At 46.9% G+C, this 21300-nt stretch overlaps 1 protein-coding gene across 12 annotated transcripts in view; it reads left to right on the forward strand.

Annotated features, from left to right (window-relative positions):
• The window catches only part of CACNA1C (calcium voltage-gated channel subunit alpha1 C), a 628485-nt gene that overhangs the window by 364763 nt on the left and 242422 nt on the right, over window positions 1-21300 (forward strand). For all 12 annotated transcript variants that reach the window (XM_053920870.2, XM_053920869.2, XM_053920860.2 and 9 more), the window contains exons 4-5: window positions 12357-12496; window positions 20673-20812. In XM_053920870.2, coding sequence (XP_053776845.1) covers window positions 12357-12496; window positions 20673-20812 — 280 coding nt within the window. The remainder of the gene's footprint in view (window positions 1-12356; window positions 12497-20672; window positions 20813-21300) is intronic.

The raw sequence follows: 21300 nt of genomic DNA on the forward strand, positions 1-21300 counted from the left end.
AAACATTATCTCCATTTTATAACTAAGGAAATGGAGGCATATGAAATTTAAGTAACTTGGCTAAGGTACAATAGTTATAGAAGATCTAAAATTTAAAACAGATCTGCCAATGCCGTGGTATTCCTGCTACACTGTGTCATCTTCTAGCTGGGTGCAGGTAGGGGAGTGGAGATTATCTGGCCACACTTTACAGTTGACAGATAGAGAAATGGCAGTCCAGAGAGCGTGTCTGACATGCACAAGCCACCATGCTGGTGCTGGCCAGCTCCCACCTTATTGCAAATGACACTTTCATTCCTCTAGCCATTCTGAATGAAGTATTGATGTCAAGCCTGATGGTCCCCTCTCTGCCTACCTCCGGTCCCAGCATTTTCTGAATCTGTCTTTGCCTTTTCTCTCCTTCTGCTCTGTCCCTCTCTAGCTCAGACAGCCATCACCTACTCCCAGACTACTTCAGAGTCTCCCAGATGGAAGCTAATCCATTGTGGGTTTTTTCCACATTTGTCTTTATCTTAGCTCGGCAAATATCACCCCTTGATCAGAAATCATCATCAACCCAAATCACCACAGACCTTAAATCTTGAGACAGCTCCCTTGTATGAATTACAAAGTCTGTCCTGTCACTGTTTTAATTTAGTCCCTCCTGTCTCCCCAGATTGGCTTCCCACAATGTGAACTTCCTAGCACAAATTGTCTGCTTCTTGGATCACCACGAGGACTTGTGTTTCCCATGTGGAAACCACCTCATTGTACCCAGGCTCAGCCCACAGTCTCTCCTCACCCTCAAGCCCAGACCACACCACCTATCCTGACCTCCAGCCCTTAACAGTCTGCCTTTTCTCCAAATTCTTAAATTGCTCATTATCCACAGTACTCATTTGGCAAGTAGCAAATGTGACCCTGCGTCCTGATTCCTCTCCACCAGGCACACGCTTCCTGCTTCCTTGACTGACTGTGAGCACTTAGAGGGCAGAGGTAGCATCTTATGTCCTTTGTAATCACAGTCCTCAGTCTCAGAGGCCTTCAGGGTGGGTCCCTCCGTACATGTTCTCCATGATGTTGATACTATGTGGCCTGGTGGTGCTCCTGTGGGGGAGGAGGGGGAAAGTTGCTGAGGAAGAACGCCAACCAGCAGGCCTACAGGCTGTTAGCTGATAGAGGAAGATGTGAAAGCCTGTTGTAAACCATGAAGTATGTCATTGAGAGAGTCTGAGACCAGGATGTAAGCCTTGATGGCCTCTAAGTGTCCTTCCAACTGTGCACTGGAGGGATCTGGGAGCCTCCAGTCCAGGACACTGTGGATCAGAATGACATCGCTCCTGCCCTTGGAGTGCTGATGGGTAAGAGAGATCTGGGACACTTGCCACAGTGAGAGAACTTATAAAACATGCCATAATATCATATGTAAAAATCCAAATGAACAGCACAGACAGACTGGTCGTACGACTATAGGACCCACAGGAAAAGGAGATTGAGAGCTCTGGAAAAGTCCAAGTAACTCCCTAACAGGTGGCGGAATCCTTCTGGCTCTGGAGGAAGTGAGCCACAGCGGCCAGCATGGAACTAAGTAGAGAGAGAGGTAACATCATAACTTGAGTAGTGTCAGGAGAAGACAGGTACACAGGTGAGAAGGGAAGGATTCAAGCAGAGAAGTCGAGGCCTGATATAGAGTCCCTGTTAGTTCCCGAGGAGGGAAGTAGCATGATGAAAGTGAGATTCTGGAAAGTTCTGTGCTCAGAAACTCCTTCATCCTTTCAGTATAAGAAAAAACCCACCCTAGGGAGAGAAATACCAGGTCTGCATGTGTGTCCTTTATCTCCAGGCTTCTGCACTGGGATATCGAGGAGCTCCACCCTGCCTCACACCTCATGTCTTGTAGGACCGTAACATTACGGCTCCTGCAGCCATGCCCTTCGTCTCAACATCCCTGTGCTGGGACAAGAGGCTGAGCACAGCTTACATGGCTGCCCTCTGATTGGGATTTGGGGCGAGCTCCCTAGATCTAGCCTGAAACAGTAATCTGAAATAAGCATCTTACACACAGGCTGAGAGCTAACCAGGAGACAGAGGAGCATTTGTCTTACAGTGTTTACAAGCTCCTGCCTTTCCTAGATGATGAGACTAAGCTTAGCTTTAATGTGCCCATATGGCTGATAAGGCAGGGGAGCACTGAGCAGGAGTGGGATAAAGAGGCAGGAGGGGGAATGGTGTGTAGAGATAGCAAACAGAGCCTACCGATAAGGATGCTTTCAGATGCAAGCACAAGAAAACTCACCTAGAAATGGATACTACAATAAGGAAACTTTACCTCACATAAAGTAAGCCCCAAATTAGGATGGCACTAAAGCTGGTTGAGGTAATTAATCGGTTGAGTTAATTTAGCAACTTTAACCAGGATACCAGTTAATTTCACCCTTTCTTTCTGCCATCCTCAGCATGTTTCTCTCATCCTCAACTAGTAGTCCTCATGGTCCCCAGATGGTGCATGGGTCCAGGCTTGATTTATAGACATGAGCATGTCTAGCTAAAGAAAAGATGATAGTGCCAGGGTTGGGGCACATGTCTGGTAATGGTGATTGTGGTGGTGGTGGTGATGACAAAATAGTGGTGATGACGATGGTGGTGGTGGTGACACTGGTGGGAGTAGAGATGGCGGTGGTGATGGTGCTGCTGTTAACAGTGGTCATGGTGGTTTTGTGAGGAGGCAAAGAAAGCAGGAGTGAGAGGAGAAGAAATGTGTCTGCCCTTTCTGCGTCTGGAAGTGATCATGAGACTCAACACTTGGAGGAATGGGAAGTGCCTCATGAACTGTAAAGTACTTCCTAATGAGTTATCACTGTGCTGATTACCACCTAGTTAGCAAACTGAAATCCTGAGAGCACTGACTATCGCCCTTCACCTGTCCACCTAGCTAAAATGAGTCATTTCAGGAGGCAAAGGATTGGCAGGTTCCCAGAGACACAGGGAAATGCTCACGGCTTTGGGGCTGGTGGTGCTTTAAGCCAGAATAGAACCTATTACTGCAGATCTGAGGACTAAGGAGGGAGGTGGGGCAAGGACGTTGGTGATACAGGGAACCCAGCAAACAGTCTACAGAGGCATTGTGTTTGTTTTGTCTTTCTTTGATAACAGATGTGAGGCCTCAATTCTCTGGTTTTTGTTGAAGTCAGGAGGATCAAAAGAGTCACAGAAGTGAGTTGTGCCATTAGCCTAGGGGCCAGGAGAGGAGCCGGGGAGAGGCAGCAGGGGGCCATGGGAGCAGGCAGAGCCAGGACCTCTGGGGAGAACACTCAAGGTCAATTGCAGCTGGGACGTTCACTCTCTATAGACGTGGGCAGAATACCTACTGTGTGCAGGTGCTAGAGTTACAGTAATGCCAGCAGCTCCATTTGAGTGATGACTATGTGATTTCTAATTCTCAAATATACCCCTCAATGTGTATAACTCTCCCCTATTTATTGGTGAAGAAACCAGAGTTTGGGGAGGTTATGTAGCTTGTTATAGGGAAATAATTTGATCCCAGGTGTGTCTGACTCCAAAGCCCTTGTCCTCTAGTATTTTGTCTTTCATTTAAAGACACCTCTTAACCAAAGGTGACAAAGACACTTGCTTCTGCCCTGCAGGGGAGAAGCACCGAGAAAGCACACTGTAATGACTGCTCTCACTGTGCTCTGAAGAGAGGGCACTGCAGCTGGGAGGCAGTACTAACTAATCTGCCCCTTCAGGGGCAGGGAAGCTCGGGTGGGTAACAAGGCGATGATGAAGGAGCTGTTCAGAAGCCCAAGGAGAAAGGGGCAGGACTTGGCAGGCATGAAGAGGAGAGCTGCACATAATAACCTGTCTGGTCTGGGTGGGGTGAGTGAAAATTTGGTGTGGCTGGAGTTCAGGGTGAGGCCAGAGGGACTGGTGGGGTCAGCCTGTGACAGAGCTGGGAGCAAGGCGCAGGAGGCTGGATTCCATTTCAATGCAGAGGGGAGCCGTAAAGGTAAAACAGACTGGATGTCAGTGTGACCAGTTAGGAAGCTGCTTTAATATCCAAACAACCAGTTTGGAAATTAAACTGGGGGCCTGGATGCAGACAGGCAGTGGGGAGGATGGAAGAGACAGGGTCTGTTTCCCTGCATCAGGTATTAGTCATTAGTCTACTCCTCAAATGAAGGTGGGCTCTTAGGAGAGACTTTTGAGACCACTGCTGCACTCTCCCTACATTTGGGAAATGACACACTAGGTCACAGGTCACTAAGCAAATGCCTCATTGTTCTCAGGAATACTTCAGCCCTGATTGGTAGTATCTGTCACCCTGTCCACTCCATTACCCCCAAGGAAAAGGTAATATCCCTGAGCCAGAGCAAACTCCTTGGAGAGGGGGAGGCTGGCCATACTCTGACAGCAGAGCTGCCCAGTGACAGGATGGCAGCCTTAGAAGGAAGTGACCTCCTGAGGTGAAGGAAGCTCCTGCTGTGTCCTGGAGACTGACCTGTGCAACACCTGGGCTTCTTTTGAACTCCAAGAGAGCGATGCAGGCAGCGTGTGTGACAAAGGCTGATTGTTCCCTCTGTACCATTCATATGCTGGACACCAGGCACAGAACCCCAGCAGGCCAGTCTGCTCTGTGGGGGTTTGCAGTTGGGAAGTGCAGACTAGGAAAGGTCCTGCCCCATGGATGGATGTAGATGCTGTCTCAAGGACAGGGGCAGTGAATGGCCCAGAAGGAGTGGGCAGGCCAGTACCCAGACCACTGAGGCAGCACATTCGGTGCACTTTAGTTCAGAAGCCTGTGTTGAGGTGCTGGGGCAGCTGAGGCTAGACCAGCCTCCGGAGAAGTAGACATGGAAGTAAGAAATTAGTAAGTGAGTAAGCCACTTCAACTTAGCATCATGGGCAAGCCCAAAGAAAACAGAGCCATTGGAGGAGAGTTTTCGGTTTTCTTAAACTGAGTACTGTAAAACACTGGCATACTTTTTAACTCACCTCAATTGCTACTTGCCCTTGAAAATAGGTCAAATGCTCTTTTCAAGACTGTTTTACTCTTAGACTATTAAATGGTTTGTCCTATCCCTTCTTCCTTTACCAGAAGTCTTGAGTCGTAAGGCCACAGCATGAAGACACCTTCTAAATAGGCTTCCATTCAAGGCCCTTGGGAAGGGCCTGCCCTTGGAAAATTGTGAAACTGAAGCAGTTGTCTTCAGTGGCCTCCCACCTCCCTGCCCAGCCTCCTGCTTCCCAATCCAGGTCCCCAGACATCCAGGCAGGGTCTCACAACAAAAAGCTCTGCTGTCAACATTCTGGGAATTAGTCTCTTTTATGGTAGTACCTGATACAAGTTTAAATATGACCTCAGGTAGTTTAGGTGGAGACTTCTAAAAGTTAGAAAATCTTTATGATCCAAAGGAATGGATCTTTTATTCATTGTGGTAAATAACATAAAATATGCCATTCTAACCATTTTTAAGTGTACATTCAAGTGACATTAATTATACTCACAGTGTTGTACAATATCACCGCTATTTCCAAAGTTTTTATTCCTTGAAACAGTTTCTCCCTCCTTCCGGTCTCTGGTAACCTCTAATCTACGTTCTGTCTCTGAATTTGCTCATTCTAGGTGTTTCATGTAAGTGGAATGTGCCTGCCTTTTTCACGCAGCACAATGTCTTCAAGTCCCATCCATGTTGTAGCATGTGTCAGAACTCCATTTCATATATATATGTATACGCACACGCACACACACACACCCTTCATACACAGCCCCCACATTGTGTTTGTCTAGTCATCTACTGATGGAAGAAAGGCTTGTAATGGCTGCATTTCAAACACCAACAGGGTGGAGGAGGTTTGGGATCCCTGCAGCCCTTTCTTCTAGCCACACCATATAGGTGGCCTTTTGTTGCCCAGTGGCCCCTCACGGACACAGTAATTCAGGGAATCAATCAGCCCACAGACAGAAAAAGCTGTGCTGTATCAGAAGGAGCACCAACTATCCATTAGGAAACCTAAGTGCTCATCACATGTGGTAGATGTGAGGCCTTGGACAAGTTCCCTTACGTCTGTATAATGAGGAGCTTGTAATGTGTGTCCTTACTTCTTATTTCTACAAGGCTATCAGTGTCCTAAGAGGGGCAGTGTCACAAGTGGTATAGGGTTGAGCAGACCCTCAAGAAATATTTGTGTCCTGCTGAATGAATGAATGAATGAATGAGTGAATGAGAGAAGTATTGGAGAGTGAGGAACTATGGTTTTTCAGTTCCTTTGTTCTCCTTCATTAGAGAATAAGGAAGAAGCTGTAATTTGAGGTCAGATCAAATGGTACTTAAGTTATGAAACAATCTAAATACAAGGTGCTATTTGAAGCATTGTTATTGTATTTATTGTCTTTATACCTTATACTGAGATGGAATTGTATGACTGGGCTTCTCATAAATTTATTTGGTGTAGAATTCTTGGCAGCTTTAATAAATACACTTTCATAAGTCTAAGAGGGTGCACATGGGCTTAGTATCAATTTTCACACCCCTGGTCTGTAAAAAAGCAGATGTAAGCTGTACAGTGCTGGACACGGATGGTGGGCATCGCCCAGATGGGCTGTGCATGTGTATGCGCAGAAATGTGCACGTGTGAATAGACAGGCTCTCCACGAGTGTCCTTGTCCTAGGGCTTCTGCCCTGGCATGGCCTCTGCTCACAAGGAGTCTGTGTTCTCCTAAAGCACAAATATTACTAATCTCTTTAATGAAGGATTTTTATTATAAACCCCATTTGTATTTATGGTGATCATTAGAACAACGAGGACAGGAACTCTTTGTTCCTTTCCGTGTCTTGGAATCTGACTGTGCCTTAGGCAGAACTGCATGCAGACCGAGCACCAGCATCCTCAATTGCCATAGAACCTTGGAGAGAATTTGTGTGTCATCTACCACTTTGGAGGTGGTGGTCAAAGTTCCAAGAAAAACACAAAAGCAGTGTTTCCTCCTATCAAATAAAATCTTATTTAGAACCTAGCATATAAAGCCTCCCAGTCTCGTCAGGAAGAGGTGGCTACTTTTTTATGTATATTCTCTGTGTACACCCCCATCAGATTGGCTTCCTGAACTCCATTTAACCACATTAGGAGCTTTGGACAACTTAGCGTGTGGGTTCAAATGGCACTGCTCTGGTTCATGGGGTGGGGGAACCAAAGCCCCACTCTCTCTGTCTTCCCCTAACCTGTAACTGCTCCCAAGACAGCCCTGTAGAAACCTAGGGCTTGGCACCACTGTATATATTTTTAAATGCTTAACTAGTTTTTTTTACAGATGAGGAAATAGGCCCAGAGAAGTAAAATGACTTGCCCAAAGACACACAGAGTCAGTTGGCACCAAAATCAAGGTTATTACTGTCAAAAGATAATTGAGTCTCTGTCTTCTAGAAGTTTATGATGTAGTTGAAAGGCTGGATATGAATACATGAAATGATAAATGGAAAACCAAGGTAGACTGTACTCATCAGAGTCAAACTAGCTCCACAAGTGTTTAGAAGCCACGATGACTCCTGGGAACTGAGTGTTTAGTCCACAAGTGTTTAGAAGATGTCATGATTCCTGGGAACTGAGGCTCTCTTTCCATTAATTTTCCTAAATATTTCAGAAAGGAACCTGACCGTGGGCTTTGGTTGCCAATGGTAGCCCTAAGAAATGAGCAGGGAGAGAGGAAGGAGAGGGCGAAGAATATGGAAATGGAAAAAGGAAGCAATAGGAGGAAAATAGCATTAGAGAGGATGAGAAGTGATAGAAAGGAAAAAGAAAGGAACCATCTGACAGGGTGGAGTTCTCACACTGCCCCAAGGAAAGGGTTCCTCAAGGAGCCCCATGGAATCTAGTCCTGACATTCACAGCCTTGAGAGTCTGGTGCTTCCCTGACTTGGTCCTTGGTTTGTTCTCCTTTCTGCAGTTTTTCTGCCTCCTCTACCCTTTCCAACCTCAACATGGAATAGTAGTCTGTTCCCTGGGCCTCCAAAGCTCCCTGGCTCCCAAGAGCACAGAACAGGCCAGTTCCCATGCTGACTGTTGGGTGCAGTCTCAAAGAACTCTGCCGCCCCTCAGGATTCAGGAGGGCCCGCGGAGCTCTGGCCTCAGGAGGAGGGCTGTGAAGGAGTGTGTACACGCAGGACCAGGGTCACTGAGGCGTCAGTTGTGAGAGAATTGTCTGTGACAAAATGTTGGTCTTCTTTGCTCCATTCATATTCACCCTTACATGTTTCTGTAGCAATACAACACATATTTTGAAAGGATCAACTAAGTAGTTTCATTTATTTATTTATTTATTTTGTTTTCATTTTGTTTTTTTTAAAATTAATTCTGTAAGGGCATTCATGCCCCTAAGGTCAGAGTGAACACAATGCTTTTCACAGCGGCAGTCAGCACAGGTGTCTGTATCTAGACTTGGCAACCTCAGGCACTGCCCCTCCTCTGGGTTCTTGTCCAGACCCCTTCTTACTGACTCTCTGGCCCCTTTTCAGTTCTATCTCACATCCTTAGCAAGAGGAGTGTGGACTCAGTTGTATCTTTGGGGACAAACATGGACCAGGGAGGTCAGATGAGATGCCTGGCCCTTTGGATGAGGGTCAGGAAACCTGGTTCTGTTCTCAGCATGTGCCTTCCTGCCCTTGGTATCTTGTCGGTATCCTAGTTTTTCAAGTGAGGAGGTTAATTATGTAACTTCCAAGATCCTTTCCTCTCTCAGACTCATGGCTTGAAGCAGGATCCCGTAACCTCTGACTAGGAGATGAATGTCGTGATGTGGAAGTGCTTTCCTAGGGATGAGGTTGTCCCTTACACAGTTGGATTCCAGCCTCAACTTTTCTCTCTTTAATCTGAGCACTGTCGGGGGCCACCTCATTCAGCCCTCCCTGCAAGGTGAACTCCCCAGCAAGCCCCACCTCTGTGTGTCTTGATGTCCCACAGGTGCCCTAAATTAAGCAAGTCCAGAAATGGTGTCTCTCTCCCTCCCTCTTCCAAGTCCTCTACTGCAGTGACAGGCATCGCCATGCAGAGTCACCAAATCAGAAAACTCAGAGAGGGGACAGTGCTCTTCTTTCACTGTCTCTTCTTCCAACCCCTATGTGCAACCAGAAACCAAATTACATCTTTTATAAAGTATCTCTCAAATCACCTACTTCTCAACCAGTCCCACTGTCTCTACTGTGACTCGAGACTCTGTGATCTCTGCTTGGGGCACTTGCCCATCCTCTCGACACCCGTCACCACTACCCTGCTTTACTGCAAAGCCACGCTGCAGTGCTCATCTGACCCAGCCATCCCCAGTCTCCTCAGAATGGAGTCCGAGCATCCAGGCGTGGCCACACAGCCCTGGTCATCTTGCTCCTACCCACCCCTCCGTCCTCATCTTCTCACAGCCTTCACTCCAGCCAAATCAAATGTTTGCATTTCCTGAAGCTCTCCACACTTCCCCTCCCCTCAGTTCTTCCTGCACTTGGAATACCTGACCCCATCCCACCTTCTTCACCTGTACAATTCTTCATCCTTCAAGCTTCACCTCGGAGATCCTGACCTTTGGGAAGTCCATCCACAGCAAACTGTGCTTGCCTCCAGGGCACCACTTACTTATTGTGCTGGAATCACCTGTTCCTTTGTCTCTTACTGTACCAAAAGATACCTTGTACCAACTTACCAAGGGTCAGTTTCAGAGCTGTTTTTCTCAGATCTTCAGTGCCCAGCACATAAATGTGTTTGTGAATGTTTGAGTGACTCACTGTCATGTCAGATGGGTCCTTCTGGACCTCCACGTGTTACGTGCCAGCGTGTGGGACAAATATCACATAGTGCAGACTTCATTGGGATAACCAAAAAGGCCAAAGATCACAAGAAAAGTCACAAATCACCTAATCCCCCCAACTCTCAAGGAGGCGTGCCAGGCCCAGGAAGCCACTGGGCACGCAGTGTGTGGCTGCACTGCAGCCCAGGGGACCAGGGCCTTCCTCCCCAATGGCCTTCCCATTTTATAGGGAAATCAAGCAAGGCAGAGCAGCCTTGTAAATGGGGGAATAAACAGAATACTTGGTGCCGGGCAGTCTGGATTGGAAATGCTGGCTGTTCCCAGGGGTTTGTCTGGGAATGCTGGCTTCCTAGCACATAGGGCCCTCAGAGCCTTTGCGATTTTACTGTTCTCCCTACCCTGGAGAAGAGGTGCCCTAAGCTTGGGTGCTACCTCTCTCAGAAAGCTCATTGTCTAGACACACCAGGGGGAGTTCCAAAGTCACTTTCAGATCATTCAACTGGTTGTACCACAGTGAAAATGAATGACTGGATGGGCGGGTGGGCGTGTAAAAGTAACTAGCACATATATGTGAATGCATGAAAGTGCCTGACACCTAGTGGGTACCCAGCTCGTGTTTGTTTCCCTTTCCTTTTCTTCCCTTTTCATCCGGCTCCAACTTTGTGAATTGCCATGGAGGTTTCCGGGGTCCAGAGGAAGTAGTCCTGTTATCTGGTGCTAAACATAAAAGCTTTGACCACCATGGGGGTGGGGATTGTGGCTCTTTGACAGCTCCCCCCATCTTCCACAAGCTTCCTCAGGTGGCACTGTGCCCTTTTGTAACACGCTTTCCCTTTTAATGCTATCCTAATGTTCATTTTAACACATCACCTAATTTTAAAAGACTGGAGGCTCCCACACACTGTGATTTGTACTTGGGTCACAGCCCCCAGGCAGCCGTGTCCCCAGATCAACTTTATGGTGTTCTAATAGGTAGAAAGTAAAGGATGGGATGGCCTGCCTCTGAAGTGCTGACTCAGTCCGATCTCTGTTCCCGTCCCAGGTTGCTGTCTGATCTGGGCCCACATCAGCACATGGGCCAGAGGTTCTTAAGCCTCAGAGACATCTGGAAGTTGTCTGTAATGCACATTGTCTGGCTCCGTAGCCAGGAGATGTACTTTAGTAGGTCTGGTTGGGGCCCAGAATTCTGCATTTTTTTAAACTTTGCATCCTTAAACTGCTTCACCCGGGGGTGAGACCAGTACTCACCAAATGTCCAGGGGATCCAGAAAGAAAGAAGGGAGCTACCCTCCAAGGCCCAGTCTTGGAGGACCTTCCAGCAGGCTAGGTGGAAGGAGGAAGGCCTCCCTGTGCGATGCTCACACTTCACAATGTTGGTGAACTGGAGGTCTTCAGTGAGCCCCACCTGGTCTGCTAGAGGGTGGGAGAATAGGTCTGGGGGTTCTGAGTCAAGTGCTTCCTGGAGGTTGTGGATGACCTTCTTAGAAGACCTGTGGCCAAATGCCACACGGACTGGTATTTTGTGGCTCCAGTGAGAGATGGGCTGAGGCTCCTACAGAGGTGAGCATAAAGGCCTCCAGGCATCAGCCTTGGCCTGGTGGGGGCCATTAAGTGTCCAAACTGGGGATGGTTGTGGGAGAAAGCAATTAGCAGTTCGGGAAGCCAGTGAATTAACACAGAGTTGGCTCACTCTGATGGAGCCAGTAAGTTTGTCCTGTTCAGTGAGGGCTCACAGGGTCGAGCTGCAGCCTTAAATGCAAAGCCCTTCTTCAAGGTGGTAGAGAGAGGAAAAGACTACCTACCTCCGCCGTTTGAGTCAATAGATGAGCCTTTTCCATTCACTGTCCGCAACCCCCTCCCAGTGCCTATCTCCACCTTGGAAATGCTGATTTTCACTGCTAACCACCCCTTTGTCTTTGGACACAGAGTTTCTTGGGAAAGAGAGGGAGTTCAATTTTTTGGATCCGTGGGTGTAAGCAGTTTTGCCTGTTTCAGCTGCTGTTGAGAGATCCTCAATGTCTCCGTTGCTTTGCAGCTGTGTTTTTGCTCTGTTTCGGAGAACTCAGCTAGTCCGCTCCCCAGGACTGTCTTGTTATCTTCAGGGTTTGTTATCTCGAAGCTGTGGCACACTTTTCCTGAGGTCCTGTCCCACCCCCTCTCTCATCACCCTTCTTCTTGGTCCAGGCATTGCTTCCTGTTAGATCAAGATGGGCCTCCTTACTGGTTCTCTTCTGGGAAGGTACAATGATATGTTCACTGATCAACTAAATAAGATGCTTCCAAAACATTTGTAATTTTTTGACTACCCTAATATTTGCACTTAAACAGAAGACATTTGAAGACTTTTAAAAAAATGGCTTAATACCCAGGGGATTGGAGTTCTAATAGTGGAACAAACTGTTGACTTCGTAATTTCCCTGGGGTTGGGGTGGTGGTGGCCCCCCCTGCCCCCCCCCCAGTGTTTCCTTAACTCCTCCCATGGGGCGGGGCAGCATTCTCCTCCACCTCCTCAGGAGGTCTGCTGGGGCAGAGGTTTATAAATTCCCAATCTAATGATTTTCTTTTTCTCTCTCTCCTTTTTTCCCCCTAGGAACGAGTGGAATATCTCTTTCTCATCATTTTTACTGTGGAAGCATTTTTAAAAGTAATAGCCTATGGACTTCTCTTTCACCCTAATGCTTACCTCCGCAATGGTTGGAATTTACTAGATTTTATAATTGTGGTTGTAGGGTAAGTATAGCTACCCTTCTCTATTTCCTCCCCTCACCCCTGCCACCAACCAATACATACCTCTTTTTTATTCTGTATTTATATCTCCTTTTCAAAAATTTTATTTTAAAATATTTTTATTGTTGACACTATTACAGATGTCTCCATTTCCCACCCTTTGCCCTCTCTGCTCAGCACCCCCTCCTTTACCCCATTGTTGTCTCTGAGCTATGTATATAGCTGTCCAGAGCTATGCATATATGCGTATTTGATTTGGTCACAGCGGCACTGGGCTTCAGGCAGGATGAGAGGATCTATTAAATATCTCTTTAAATTCAGACTTTCTCCAAGGGGAGAGGAGCTATTTCCTAGGAACCTCCTCACCTCTGCTCCCACATGCACATGTGTACTCACACACATTCACACACGCGCACACACACGAGTTGAATCTGAGTGCTTTCGATGGAATCCAGGGTCCTTCGCACAACTGAGGAGAGTCCTCTGTGTAAGGTGTTTTAGTCCATCTCTGACCACCTCTGGCCTGAGAGCTCCTCTGACCAGCTTCCCTGCAGTCTCACTGAGCAGATTCAGTTCAGCTTGTCTGCGAGCATGCAGTCCACGGGCATGGTTGGGGCTGGCACACAAGAGCTGTGGATGCCCATTCTCACCTCTGCAGTGGGTCTTGTGCTGTGGCCAAGGAAACCAGGCTGCACAAGACAGGTGGGGGAGGAGAACGCAGGGAACTGTGAAGAACCAAGGTTATGAGTGACCAAACCCAAGTCAAACACATCTTCTTATCAATGAATTAGTAACTTTACAGAAAGAATCTCTAGGAAATATTTGTATCATCCAGCCTACGTCCGCTGTATGAGATGTAATTGGTTACACCCAGTGAACTATGTTCCAGCGACCGTCTGTTTTGTAAAAGGAGGGTATCTTTGCAGTAAGATTTCACTTTAAGAACAAGCTGGCTTCTTTGAGCTATCTGTTGTTACTTTGAGCCCAGAGAGTGGTCCAGTTGTGGCCACCTTGCATTTTGGCTGTCCTGGAGACCCAACAGGCTTCATTGTCAAGGTCAGTATGTCATTTGGCTCTTATCCTAAGAAACTATTTTCGTGAGTGTTTTTGTGCTGTCTCAGTGAAGACCAAGGCCCCTGGGGCTTCTCCAGAGCACTCACTGCTTGGGATCTCATGGGAGTGTCTGGTCTGTCCCACAGGAAATAAGACAGGAGCAAATCGAGGTCATTTAGATGTCACATCCTTGTCTCTGGCCATCTGGATAGCTTGTTAGGGTTGTTTGGAACTTTTAGGGATTTTTCTTTCTTGTCCTTTTTTGTCTGACCACTGAGTGACACACTTTGGCCACATTAACAGCAGGGATATGTGGGTGGCTTGAGGAGCACTAAAATGAGAATATTTGTCAGGTATGTATTTGGCTCTAGAGGACTTGGAGTGAAGAAGCAGCTACATGAGAGATTTGGCTGCTTCTGTTCATGCCAGAATAAACAAAGAGTGACTCACCAAATGCCTTGAATTAACTCAGTAATGTTCCAAACGCCCCTATATCCTTTTTAAATCCAGCATCTTTCTCAAGGCCTCAGTCTCCTGGGAACCTTTCACACATACATGGAGAAGAGCTTCAGGCTGAGATCTGATGCTTCTGGAAGCCACAGAGAGATGAGGTGTCTTGCAGGGATTAATTTTGTTTGGGCAGAGACACTACATTTTCTCATGTTTATGAATGAGTTGCAGTTGACCAGATCCAGTGCTGTGCCCCATGCTCAGACTTAACTGCAGCAGCAGAGGTGAGGACAGGCAGCACCAGGCAGGCATCCAACAGGAGCCCTGGGCAGGAGGGGGCAGGTCCCTGGCTATGTGCTGCACACTGGGCAACCATGCTCGTCTCCAGCTTGATTAGACCTTACCGCATCCCTTGGGCTTCTGGTCTTCCCCTCAACCAGATTCTGGTCACATCTTTCTGGAGTCTAGTCCATGAGGCTGATGAAGAAAAGGCAGGCATTCAGGGTTGGCATTCTTCCAAAAGATGCCCCTCGTTGACTATTGAAGCCACTTAGGTTATGATGCCAGCACTTGCTCACTTTTTGGTCACCATGACCCTTTGCGTTCTTCCCACTAATTCCACATTTGGCCATACTTGGCACCTACTTTCTCCTCTCTGTGGCTGTTGGTCCTGGGGGCTTTCCATTCAGTCTAAATCTCAGCCCATCCTACTAATTCAAAAAATGGCACACATCCCCCCATAGAAGGTGTAGCTCAGCCATCTGTCTTTAGCCATGCCTCCTTTCCTGCTGCCTTTGCAATATTAAATGGATATCCCTGTGTTTCACTTGCATCTCCTGGGAAACATCTGTTCTCCTTGGCACCCCACAGCTATTTAAGAAAGGGCTCTCCTGGCCTCCTGCACATCAGGGGAGCCTGCCATATCCCCAGAGAGGTGGGTGCACCTGTCTGCTCGAGTGCCAGGTTGAGAGCTGCACTCTCATCTCTGCATTGCCAGCCTTTGACAAGATGCATTTCCTTCTCCCCACACATTTCCTTCCTAAAGTGGAGTCTTCTTCTTGGTATGAGGGGAGACGGTGCTGTTGAGTGAAAGTGGGGAGGACTCTGAGGCCTCTGTGAGTTACCTCCCCTGACACTACCTCAAGAACTGAGGAATCCTCAGTAGCTCCACCTGCCTGAGAGATTCTGTTGCAGCCACCAAGGCCTTTGCTACGTCTTTGTCACCCTCCTAATATGTTGGCCCTGACTCAGTGGGCCCTCTAGAGCCTCATTGTCCTGTTCTTTTAAAAGCTCTCCTGTCCAGCTAAGGAACTGCCAGACATACCTCCTGTAGAAATCCCTTCCTGAACATCCACATCTGAACCTGGCCCTTAGGGACAGGTAGGCACAAAGCAGTGGTTTCACCTCTATAGTGTCTAATCGAGGAGAAATAGCAGTTCCTACAGACTAAGACAAGCTTCCCCTAGACCCGTTCCTGCGTTTTCTACCCCTTCAAAATTAAAACAGATACTTCATAAGAGTCTGCATCCAGTTGAGGCAGGGGTTAAAAGAGAGGAAAGTTGTCTGATCTCTACTCCCTTCACCAAATAACATTTTGTGAACATCTTGCACTCTGATAAGCATATTGCTTTCTTCCAGGAAATACTAGTAACCAGATATCGTTTGGATTTGGAATGTTATTTGACCAATTTGCAAACTGGTCTCTGTTTCAGTGATCTAGACTTGAGTGGAAAGAATATTTCTCTGTGGAGAAGGGAGCTCACTCCCCTGTCCTGGCAACCTCACCTGGGATTCCAGGCATCACCAACCAACATGTGAAACTGTCAGATTGCCAAGCTGAGCTGAGAGAATCATGGGTCAGAGACTTTACATTTGGTCTGGCCAGGGTTATCAAAGTCCTTTGAGCTGCAGAACCCATTGTTAAAACCAAGCCTTACTCAGAGGCCTGACACATAAAACAGATCAAAGGGAGCCTGCTCTGTTAAATATGGGGAAAGGAGCCAGAACCCCAGTCACTCATCTCTGCCTCACTACCCATAAAGTCCCCAACGGGTTCCATGGAGCACAGTTTGAAAATCCTTTATTTGGTCCAACTTCATCATTGCTGGGCCCTGCCTGGATCGGAGCGCCTGCAAAGTTAAGCCCACACCTGCAGCCTCCCAGTTTCCAGATAGTGCCCTGGTCCATGAGTTGTTTAAGGCTTGAGCCTAGTCCTCAAAAAGAAGTTGCCCTGGCCCCAAGTTCAGGTCTGATAAGGGGACCCAGTTCTGATACCTGGACCCCAGGCCATGACCTAGCACCCACTCTACTGGCAGTGAATCAGTATAGTCATTGCAAGGTGCAAAGGACAGAAATTGCCCGGGTACCCTTTTCTCCATTTTTCTTGGTTACTGCAAAAAGTCTAATAAGACTCCAGACTCACATCCCACATGGTTTGTGCATCCTCAGGTCTAAACCCTTCTCCCTCTCCACCCAGTTCTGAACCCTTCCCTCTGTGGCCTCTGTTCCCTACAGTCCACCTCCCATTCAGGGGCTGCAGACACCTTATATAAAGGGCCAGGTAACAACTTTCAGCTTTGTGAGCCATGCAGTCTCTGTCCCAACTCTGTAGAGAGAAAACAGCGATTATGTAAAGGATGGGTGTAGCTGAACTCCAGGCAAACTTTATTTACAAAGCAGATTCATTCTGATCACTCCACTCACTTTCTGGCTCTAACCTGAGGGTCCTGCTTCCCTTGTAGTCTCTAGAGGTAGCCAGTCTCCCTCCCAGATGCCTCATTCCACAGCCCAGAGATCATGGGAGGGGCCCTGCTTTCCCCTTATTTCTGCTTTCAAACCACTGTTCCTCCCACTAAAAACCTCCAATTTTGATATTCGTGTCATCAGACACTTCTACACTCTGCTTCTCCTTATTGTAGCCCTCCACAGGCCTTTGAGTTACTCCCTGTTACTTGAAGACATGAGCTCTTGGCTCACTCCCACTTTCTCCAATGCTCATTACTCCTGCCACTGCCATCCAGTGTCTTCTTGGTTCTTCGATAGCTTCTACCTTGGGGATCCATTCTGTCTCAGCTGCCCACTCCCATGGTCATAGCCAATATCCCTGCCGTGCCTAATAACTATACCCTCCCTAGAACCCGCAACCAAACATCCTACTCTCTAAGCGGTACCACCCATTTTTCCAGCTCATTCCCTCTAGCAATTAACTCCAACAATCCATTCATCCTGCCACATTCCTTTTGTCCCTCTTGCCATCATGTGTATGCCTCCTTCCAGCCAGCTCAGGTGCCATGTCCCATCATTGTAATTTATAATCACCACCTTTTTAATCAACTTGCATTTATGATCACCTTCTATTCCTCCCTTCGTTTATCTTGCTCACCAGTCCCTAATAAAATCTGACTAGATGGAGATCTGTTTGGTACCTGAGGCTATGCCATTGAAAGGGGTAGAGAAATATGCAAAGTTGAGCTGATGGGTCACTTTACACTCATGACCACGAACCTCCAAATAGGCCTGTCATGATTCCTAGCAATCCAGCTACATGCTCCTACCAGTTCACTCTTCCACTTTCTTTACGATTCTTTAATACCCTTGCTTTCTCTTCATACTTCCAATACCTCCTCCCCATTCACATTTTCAGCTGATGATGACCATGTTCCCAATTTCCCTGGGATAACAGATGCAGTCAGAAGAAAATTTTCATGTGTTCCCACAACCACATCTGTGCCCCTATAATGTGCCTCCCTACCTGAACCATGATAGACCTCCCTGCCTCTATATAAGGCCAGCATCTCTGAATGTGCATTAGGTCCCCATCCTGACTACTGAAGGACGTCAGTCCTTCCAATAATTGTTCTCTTTTGTGTCTATATCATAAAATTGTCTGTCTCTGTTAGATGAGTCCCATCATACACAAAAATGCTGATGTATCTCCATTTAAAAACAAACAGGCCCTAGCCAGGTGGCCCAGTTGGTTGGAGCATTATCCCATGCACTGAAGGGTTGTGGGTTTGATCCCTGGTCAGGGCACTTAAATAAATTTCCATTTCGATCTCCGGTCGGTGTGCATATGGGAGGTAACTGATTGATGTTCTCTCTCTCTCTCTTTCTAAAATCAATAAACATATCCCCAGACAAGGATTTAATTAAGTAAGTAAGTAACAAAACTCTTGATTCCATATCCCCTCTGGTAACCACCATTTTTCCTCTGCTCCGGTTTATAGCAAAGTTCCTCAAAGGAGTTGTCTATACAGTAGCCACCAGACACAGGTGGCCCTTCAACACCTGAAATGTGGCTAATCTGAACTGAGATATGCTATACATGCAAAATACACAGGAGATTTCAAAGATTTAGAACAAAGGACAGTGACAATTCTTTATTTACATTTAGAAATGTTATTTTGGTTATATAAAATATATTATCAAAGTTAATTTCACCTGTTTCTTTTTTTACTTTTTTAAAAAAAGGTTTTATTTATTTTTAGAGAAAGGGAGGGAGAGAAACATCAATGTGTGGTTGCCTCTCATGTTCTTCCTACTGGGGACCTGGCCTACAACCCAGGCATGTGCCCTGACTGGGAATCAAACTGGTGACCCTTTGGTTTACAGGCTAGCACTCAATCCACTGAGCCACACCAGCCAGGGCTCTTTTTTTACTTTTTTTAATGTGGCTGCTAGAAAATTTAAATTATATATGTGGCTCACATGTGTGGCTTGCATTATGTTTCTGTTGGACAGAGCTGTCTATTCTCTCTGTCTTCAGTTTCCTCCTCCTGTCTTCTCTTGAACTCATATCTGTTAGGCTTTGTCCTCATCACTCCACCAAAAGCTGTTTTAGGGTCTCAGTGGTCTTCATTTGCTAAATTGAGTGGTCAGTGTCCATCCTGGTATGTGTAGCACTTGACACAGTTAACCACTGCCTTCTCGCAACCACTTCTTTCACAGCCCACCACTCTGTCCATTTGCTCCTTTTATTGCTTTCTCCTCTCCGTTACCCCTCAATGTTGGAGCCCCAGGGCTCAGTCCTATCACGTCTTCACTTTCCACACCAGCCTCCCGGGCAATCTTGTAGGATTTGATTTTAATGCCATCTATACAACTACCAAATTTTTGTCTCTAGCCTGGAGTCCCCACCCCGCAGAACTCCAGACCCGATAGAGCCTACTCAAGATGCCCAACTGACAACTCAAACTTAACAACAACATTCAAAATAGAACCATTGATGTGTATCCCCCTTAACTCATCCTTCCAGTTGCTCAAGCCAAAACCCTCGGAATGGTCTTTTATTCTTCTGCCTTCCTTACACTTCACATCCAGTTCATCAGCCAATCCCATCACGTCTACCTTAAAATAAATCCAGAATCCAACTATTTCTTACTACCTCCAATACCACCCCCGGTCTACGCCTCCCACCCTGGATTAGTACAGCAACCTGTCCTCGCCTTGTCCCACTGCAGGCTACTCTTCCCACAGTATCAGAGGGATTCTTTTAAAACTGTAGTCAAATCATGTCACTCTCCTGTTCAAACTCCCCCAGGGCCTTCCAACTCAGAGGAAACCATAGGGCCCCCGCTTCCTCTCCAACTTTATCTCCCACTGTTCTCCACTTACTGTTTTGCTCCAGCTTCCCTGCCTCTTGTCCCTGTAACATACTACCATGCTGCTCCCTCTGTCTGGAGCAGTCACCCCACATAGCTCTGCCTACTCCTGCACTTTCTTTATGTTTTTGCTCAAATGTCAGCCTAAGAGCCAGTTCCTTTCCCAGTCTTTTGATATCAAACAGGAAGGTCTCCCACCCTGGCCACTCCAGATCCCCCTTCCTTGCTGCATTTGTCTTCTTAGCATTTATCACTGTCTAAATGTGATATTCATTTACTGATAATTATTTGGCGTATTCTTTGACTCTTCTAGTAGAGTGTGAACTCCAAGAAATTAAGGACTGTCTGGTTTGCTGGGGCCTCATTGTCTAGAACATTGCTGGGTGCATAGTAGGTGTTTGTGTTTGTTGGAGGAATGGATATATAAACAGAAACACAAGGGTGACAGAGCTAAAATTTCCATGTCTCGGTTACACGCCTTAATGCATGGATTTGCTTCCACTGAAAACGTACTCATTTAACCACTCGATCAGTCATTTATTTGTTCAATATATGCATATTTTTTTGAGCATCTGTTATGTGCCAGCACAAAATAGATTTCTTTGGGATCATTTATCTGTGCCTAGGTACAAATCAAAGAGATGGGGAGGAGAAAGAATGTGGTTCCAGGCCACATGAGAGCAGGAGCTAGGATACTACGGAGAGGGTCAGAGGACACCACAAAGGGACGGGGTCCCTGGAAGCAAATTTCACTTGATTTTTACTCTGTCCAGGGCTGCCTAGCTCACATAATGCCAGAAGTGTTCTCACAGCTTTATGATGGCAAATGGTCTGACCGTGGCCTCCCTCAGATCTCTCTGGGCGGTGGTTATGCCTGTGGCCAGGGTGATACCCACACTGACATACTGTCAGTTTCCAATGCTCACAGACTCTCCTGGGCACACACCTCAGAACTTGCTCCTGGAGTGGAGACGGTCACAAACTCTGCTATCCTATGCTTCCTTCAGAGAATGCAGAGCCCCACTGAGCAAAGAAACACTGTCCTGACAGCTCCTTCTTTCCTTCCTTTCTTTCAGGCTTTTTAGTGCAATTTTAGAACAAGCAACCAAAGCTGACGGGGCAAATGCTCTAGGAGGGAAAGGGGCTGGATTTGATGTGAAGGCGCTGAGGGCATTCCGCGTGCTGCGCCCCTTGCGGCTGGTGTCTGGAGTCCCGAGTAAGTAGAGCAATTCTTATGTTGTCACCACCCTCTACTTTCCTTCGCCCAAATGCAAAGAGCACTTTGCAAAGGAACCTGATTTCATATAAATGGAGGTTTTTCCTAAATGAGTTCCTTTGCTTTAAAAACCCAATTCTGATGTGAGTCCATTAAAACACACTGTGGTCCCAGCTCCTGTAAACACTTGGGGAAAAAATTAAAAAGGACAGCACTCATACAGCCAAATGAAGACAGCCTACACAGAGAAAACAATCCTCTGGCCTTCTGAGCAGTGCCTGCAAGGCTCTGGGCTGGGAATTTAAATACATTTGCGGCAAAAAGAGCCAGGTGAGCAGACACAGCTAATCCCCAAGGCTCGCAGGGTATTTTAACCAATGCAATTAACTCTAATCTCAGTATTTTTCCAAAGAACAATCAGGAAAGCACAAGTGGATATTCTGAAACTTATTTTTCCATTTCTTCCAGCTCCTTCCCCCTTTCCTGTG

The sequence above is a fragment of the Desmodus rotundus genome, chromosome 3 (genome assembly GCF_022682495.2).
Source record: "Desmodus rotundus isolate HL8 chromosome 3, HLdesRot8A.1, whole genome shotgun sequence".
Taxonomy (NCBI): Eukaryota; Metazoa; Chordata; class Mammalia; order Chiroptera; family Phyllostomidae; genus Desmodus; species Desmodus rotundus.